Here is a 7590-nt window from a genome sequence, read left to right on the forward strand (position 1 = left end):
TGACAACAAATAATTATTTTTATTTAATTATGAAGAAAGCGTAGGCGGGAGATAGAACGAGCGAAAGAGCGAGAAAGAGAGAAAAAGATAGAAAAAGAGAGAAAAGGTAAGAGAAAGAAAGAGAAAGAAAGTGAGGAAGAGCGAAAGAGAGAGACATGGAAAAAAGTGAGAGAGACAGATAAAGAGGGAGAGAGAGAGTAAGAGTGAGCGAAATAAAGAAAAAAAAAACCAAAACAATGAAATGTGTTAATTCGACTTCTAGTTTCGGCTAAGAGCTCTCTTTATCAAATTACATGACATTAAAATTGTGTATGCATTTAATGCATTATCATATAAAAGTTATTACACTTTTGTGTTACGTGAGCATAAACATTGTTATATCCGACGAATCATTTATCGATTTCATTATGAATATATGGACAAATTTCACTATAGTTTAATGTGAAACACCGTTTGAAATTATTAAGCGGTTTCTACTGTTGAAGTTTTCTTGGGCCATTTGTCACCTATCCGAAAAAGGCTTCGAAAATCTAATTCGTTTTGCTTTTTATTTACATTTTATCGTCGTTGTCCGGCTGTTGTGCGGTAATTATTTGACAATTATGGCACCCTTTATTGTTGTTTCATCATTTTTCGGCGATGACAATACACCATATGGTCGATTGTCTATCGTTACCGAATCCAAATGGTTGATTGTCTACTGAACCCAATCTTCTGTTGCATTCATTGTCATTTAGCATTCGGAGAGCGATTTTCAGTCATTCTTTTTCACAGTCGTAATTCTTTGTCATAATCATTTGCTCATAATTCTTTTCCATAGTGTGCCCAGTCTGCTTTTGTGTGTTATTCTTTTCCATTCTTTTCTACTTATTGCCATTGCGCATTTATTCTCGTATCTATAGCTTGTTCATTGTCATTGAGCATTTTGAAGGAAAAAATCACTTTGTCAATTTTAATTTCGGTCCTCGATTCGGAAATGAACATTCTCAGTATTTTTTTTTCCTTTTCCAAACTGCAATTATGTATTACAGAACTTCCGCTGCTAATGATTTTTTTTCCCTCTGAACAATAAAACTGCGTTTAATTTTTAAAACATTTTTCGAGCACCGTGGACGATTTCTCACTTATGTACACAATTTATAATTTATTTGTTTGTTTTAGAAATTACATAAAAAAAGAGTAACAATTTTTTTTTTTACAAAAAGGTAGACAATTTTTCTTTCGATGAATACAAAAAAGACGCACTTTTCTAAAGTAAAACCTATGAAACCTATGAAATAAATTATGCATTTATTCTAGTATTTGACATGGGCTTTTGTTATGTCCCTATTGCATGGAATACGTTTGGCCAGTCGCTTGCATAATGTTGGATCACGGATCACATCACCAAGAAACACCGACAGCAAGTACCATTGCTTCATACCACTTCGTTGGATCTTGTAATTTCTAGAAGGAAATTTTTGAATCAAAAATTTTGATGGAAAAAAAAACCAAAAAAAAATCGATTAAATAACTGAAAATCAAAAAAAGTGATTAAATAAAACTATTTCATAGTCTCGAATTTCTTTTTTTTTTGCAAAAAAAAACACATCGCAGTTAATTTAATGAGGCCAATAAACACATCAATTGACGTGCTCAGTCGAACTCACGCTAATCGTACATACGAAACAAAGCGAACGATGATTTTAAATGAGTTTGCAATTGAAATGAGCCCGATTTACTTTTTTACACCTTAAAAATTGCATGAAACAATGTGGTTTTTTTTGCTTCGAGTTAATAGAGTGCAAAAAATATCGCAGCTATTTTCACGCTTTACGATATTAGATAACAGAAAAAATATCGTAATTTCTTGCCATGCGAATTTATGCAAAAGAAAAAACAAGTCCAATTAGATCATTCAAATTTTTACCATAAATTAGCCAAGTGTTTGATAACTAAATTAATAATTAATTACCTCAAAATATCGGCCCAATCTGGTTGTGCACCGGCCCGTCCTGGTCTCGAAGCGTGCACTTTACATGGCTCTTCGATAACACACGCCTTTGGACCGTATTCATTCAAAATTTTCTTTTCGGCATAGTCGATATCGACGGATGGCGGTGTGAATTCATCACTTGACGAATCATAATCCAAAGACGCACGTCGAACTCGTGATTGATAGGTTTCTGTAACATCCAAAATAAATCGGTCATATAAAAAAAAAGAGAAGAAGAAGAAAACAACATCGCGGTGAAGAAAACATAGCGGTTACAATCCATTTACAATGCGTATAGTGGTTTAGTAGTGCAGAAAGTGTACACGAAGAAAGTGAAGAGGAAACAATAAATCACACAACAAAACGGAACGGATTCAAGGTCGTAGCAATAGATATTTTATTTGCACGCAGAAAATTGCAGAATTAAAGAGCAAAATGATTGGCGCGCGTCTTGTTCAGGTGCTCAGCTTAGTTGGCAATTTCTCGCACGTCGATGCACACCGTGCTCTGACATTTTGCAACATTTACCGGTTATGTGTTTAGATCAGATATTACGCGTACGTGACTTCCAGCCACACCAATTTTCAGCCGCTGTTCCACTCCAATCAATATTCCACGGCATTCTCACATATTTTGTAATGTCTCACTTGGCCGGTCGTTGATGCGCGCGCACGATTGCAAAAGAACACATTCTCAGAAAATACACGTTGGAAATTGAAATCACTTTTCGAGCTTGGGTTTTTTTTCTTCTCAGTTTGGCTTTCGGACTTTTGTGTGCACATCTTCTTTCGCTTTTTTAACGGTTAGTTTGTGGTTTCTCTTTCATTTTAATGTTTGGCTTGCCTTTTCTCTTCCACTCTATCTTTTTATCTCTTCTCATTTTGCCTCTCTTCTTCTTGCTTCTCTCTTTAAACGAATAAGTTATTCGTCAAATAACTCTTTGAGAGAATAAATTGTCACTTGTTGAGGTCATTCTCACGTTTATTTTGGTTGAATTTCAACAAATGTACAGTTACCATTTCGTTTTATACACATTTAGTGGGAATTTCGTGCACAACAAACAACCGTTTCGAATGGTCCAATTTCGGAATTTTGTTCGAAAACTCTTCCATCGCATTTATAGTCGGCGATGTTTTAAGTAAACAAATGAGACAACAATTCAAACGCTTAGACATTTTCATAAAACAATTTGAAGCTATTGCCTACATGAAGCATATATTTTGAACCACGCTGATGGTTCAAGAAACATGATGGACAAAGAAACAATCAGTCGACGAAACAACCACCATTGGTTGTCAACAAATGACCTTTGATGATTCGAAAATCATCCAATTTAGCTGAAAATGGTCAAATTCAAGTTGGAAATGTGTCAATTTATGACAATCTTGCGACGTTGTAATTTTTAATAACACACAATTTGGAAAATTGCCTACACGCACTAACCGACCTAAGTTAGCGGCCAAAGTGAGGCAAGGTTGCTGGTTGACATTTCATTTGATTGCCGAAGTAAACGGTCGCATAATATGATTTCATAATGCGAACTCGATTAAAATGTCAATTTGGAGAAATTACACAACGATCGTAGAAATGGACTGATTTGATCTAGAGACTTTCTAGACGTTGGGTCTGCAATTTGGTTAAGATTTGATCTGAAGCTGAATTTCAATCAGAATCTGAACTCGAATTTGAGTCTTAATTTGGATCTGATTACATTTTGTTTGATTTAATTCAGATTTAATCTGATATGATTCGACCAGAACCATTAAAATGAAATACAAATCAAATATCGTCAAATAGTGCGGCTAAACGGCATTCAGAAGTTGAATGGTCATCTTACATGCCCTAAATCAAATCACCGCATCATATAAGAAACCACATAATCTACATAATATTTCGTTAATAATCAGGCAAAATTTCACAATCGTTTTTTCCAATCGATCTGTGGCTTAAATTTAGATGTTAAACGAGCCAACACACCGCAATGATTTACCAAACACAACATAGACTTGAATAAATTTCCTGCTTTTTTTTCGTCGTCTCTTTCTTTCGAGGTCAATCGTTTCGTTACCGCACGCTTGTGATTTGGAAACACTTCACTCTTTTGTGCAATCATCGATGTTAATAACACTTATCAAACATTGATTGATTGTGTGCGGCTGCCTGTAAACTGGTTTCATTTTTTTTTTGTCGGAGCTATCGTTTTCACCACTTGTGACAATCGGATTTTGCATTCGTATTTTAATTCGTTTTCATGTTTTTTGTCTTTGGGTTTTGTTTTGCATTCCACTCGTTTGTTGCTGCGTTTTTTTCTTTCTTTGTTTCCATGCACTTTTACGTAATGAGATGAAGAGAGCTCGGTGAGATTTGGAATGAAAGGAGAGTAAAATTGGTTGGTATTGTTGATGATTGTTGCTGCTTTATGACCGTTAAACTTGATTTTCCTTTATTAAATAAAGGAAAGTTTTGCAACCAAAAATAACGGTGCTTTATTTTCTTCATTTCGTTTCGAACAAAAAACACTTACTTGGGTTAACGGAATATGCCAATTTTTTCACAAAATTTGAGAATCGCACGGCCAAAATGATGACAGGAAATCCGACCAATTGTACAGGTAGTTCGAATAATGGCTCGCTATCTTGTGCTCTCACCGCTTTACCACTAAAATCCATTATGGTTAATATCACTGCTGACAATACAGCTAGAGACGGGAATATCACTTGGAGTCGCATTTTTGTTACCAATTTTTTTTATTTTTCTATGTGTCGTCAGAATAAAAAAAAAACACACTAAAAGATCGAAACAAAACAAAAAAATAATGCGAAATTAATCATCAGTTTTTGATTTAAATTTAAATTAAAGTTAAACCGAAAATTTTAATTAAACCAAATAATGTAACGCAGCAGCAGCATCAGTCGAGATGTTGATTTATATAATAGATTGAATTGACAGTGTGAGTGAAAAAAAAAATGCAATTTCATGCGCACATCACATGGGTACACACTTTGATAAAGAGACGGGATAAAGTTAATTATGGCGTTGTTCCAGTGGTGAAAAAAATGTTAATCGTTTGTGCGCGAAAAATAATAATTTGCATGATAAAGGCCAAAAAGGGAGTTCAATGAGTTTTGGTTTTTGTGGTAAACGAGAAACAGAACAAAAAAAACAGTATTCCTCTCTACTGCCATTGCTGCTGCACAGCGGTGATAAATAACGAAATTCCAGCGACCGATAAAAAAAGCTGGCATTTCAGAGACACACGGAACACATTTTTATCAATGATTTTAATTGATTTTTTGTTATTGTTATTTATCACAATTTCGAAAAAACACAAACCGAACTCAAAAAAAAAAAAATTGCAATTACCGCAGGTGGTTACCAGATAATGAACACGAAACAAAACAAAAAAGTTAAACGAATCAAAATTTGAATATCGAACGAGAATGAATAAACAAGCGAACGGTTGATGGAAAAAAAAGGTATTGCACTGCACTCAGGCCACAGCACTCAGAGAGTTTTGCATCCAAAATCGTTGACGGCGAAAAATCATATGTTACGAATTGATCGAATGGACAAATAAAAAACTCCAAACCCAAGGCAAACCGTCGTTGTCGTTGTCGACGTCGAAAAAAAAGAGCCAAATTCCAACACACATGCAGATATAAGTGGAAAATTCACTTGCCTATTACCGAATACATGAGTAAAACACACGAAAATACAGCAAAAAAAAACCAACGCCAACCGAAGAAGTAAATAGACCCGCGCACACACCGCTCGTACGAAACCCAACGACAATTTCGTGAAGCATAATTTAACAGGCAGCGCGCAGAAAAAAAGGCTTAGTTGTTTTCAGTCGATTTGTTTGTTTTGATTCTTCGTTTTCGTTTGTCGTTCCATACATATGCATAGTATATGTGATCTTTGTGGTTTCGGTGTGTGTGTGTGAGCTGTTGGGTTTTGCTTTGATTTCGCAAAACTTTTGTTTGTATAATTCCCGCCATCGAAAAACCACATAATGTACCAACACCAGCACTAGGCACCAGCACAAGCATATATAGTACTTTCTTCCATCACCAACATGGCACACGGCATAGCATACACACACACACACACACACACCTGAAAGTATACGTGCGCTGAGTCATGTTGTCTTCAAGACGGTGAGGTGTACTCAACCGAAATTGAGCCCCCGAAGAAGACTTTGAAATCGCATTTCTGAGTCGAGAAACTTCGATGACTACCGCCGATGACGGTGAAAACGGTGAGGTTCAGTTAGAATGTGACCGTCGTTGTCGAGACAAGAAAGTAAACGATCCAAAACGGAATGACACACAATTGCCGAGCTAAAATGTAATAATGCTTGAATACGTAACCACACAATTGTACCGTTCGGCCAATGAAATACAATGTTTAATTACAACGATATTTTTTTCTGCTATTGGCATGGCATTTGGTTGTTTCCGATTCCGACAGTAGGAAAAAAAATTGAAAGTGACACAGTTTGCTAAAAACCCGATAGAAATGCTGAGTAGCGATCGCTTATCTGGTGACCATACAACACGGTGAGAAACTTGATTTCATGCTACCGAATGTGCGAGCGTACGCTAGCGCGCCATCGACTTCTTAATCAACCGACCGACACACCGATATAACACACATTGATTATATGGATAAGTGAAAGTGCAGTGCAAATAAACGAGGTGCGCGCGTGCGTGCGCGTCAACTATACAGCTAACGGCAGTCAGCCAACTTAAGCAGCGCAAAAGAGTGAGCGAGAGAGAAAATGACAACGAGATATGGAATTAAAAAAAACGGTCGAATAATATGTAAAGTCAAAGCGTATGCGATATGCGAACAATGCTTCAGCTAAAATGTGTCGAGTCTTTGGAAATAGCAAACTTATCTTTACCATGGCGCGCACATTTCCAGAGCAGCAATAACAACAACAACAACATCAGCAACAGCTCACGTAGCACATATACACTATTACGACATCAATCTATATTGAGTTTGGTACACATACGCTTTTTTTTCTCTCTTTTCTCGCCTTCGTTATGTGATTACCCCGATGGTTATGTATTTCAAGCGCATAAGCGCACGTAAACGTCGAACAATGAACAACAAATATACCAAATCCATTTTTATGTTTATAGATCTGCATTGTATCAAACGAATACAACTTAGACTTAGACAATGTTGAATGTTGTTGATGTTGTGATTTTCTGTTTCTCGTTGCCTTTCGTTTGTATGCGAGACTTTTATTTCTTCGCTTCGCTGTCTGCGCTCACGGTGCATGTATTCTCTTTTTTCATTTTTTGAGCAAGTGATTTTTTTGAATTTCTTTCAATTCCGTTATTTGCGCATTTAAGACCAATTTATGTAATCGTTGCGTGAAGAGACTCTATCTCGATGATCAACAGCTGTTATTTTGTTAGAAGAATTTATGTGCAAGAGCAAAATTGATACGAAGAATTTTTTATTGAGTTAAGTAAAGAATTTTACTTGGCCAAACCAAATTGTCTCTCCTCAATGGTGAGGCTGTCGTGTTTCGCAATTATTTCAGGTAATTAGTTCAGTTGATGACCAACGGCAATCGCTCGCATATTTAGGCATTCACA

At 36.1% G+C, this 7590-nt stretch overlaps 1 protein-coding gene across 1 annotated transcript; it reads right to left on the reverse strand.

The window, feature by feature from the left end:
- Nucleotides 1-1079: 1079 nt before the first annotated feature.
- Nucleotides 1080-5585, reverse strand: LOC129569783 (uncharacterized). Its single transcript, XM_055448946.1, has 4 exons — nt 5339-5585; nt 4500-4761; nt 1955-2165; nt 1080-1446 (listed from the first exon to the last, which is right to left on the reverse strand). Exons 2-4 carry the CDS (start codon nt 4702-4704, stop codon nt 1296-1298), a joined length of 567 nt encoding a protein of 188 aa, XP_055304921.1. The 5' UTR covers nt 4705-4761; nt 5339-5585; the 3' UTR covers nt 1080-1295.
- Between the last annotated feature and the right edge of the window lie 2005 nt (nt 5586-7590).

The sequence above is a fragment of the Sitodiplosis mosellana genome, unplaced genomic scaffold, assembly GCF_009176505.1.
Source record: "Sitodiplosis mosellana isolate CC-2019 unplaced genomic scaffold, AAFC_SMos_1.0 Smas_scaffold_44, whole genome shotgun sequence".
In the NCBI taxonomy this organism is placed as follows: domain Eukaryota; kingdom Metazoa; phylum Arthropoda; class Insecta; order Diptera; family Cecidomyiidae; genus Sitodiplosis; species Sitodiplosis mosellana.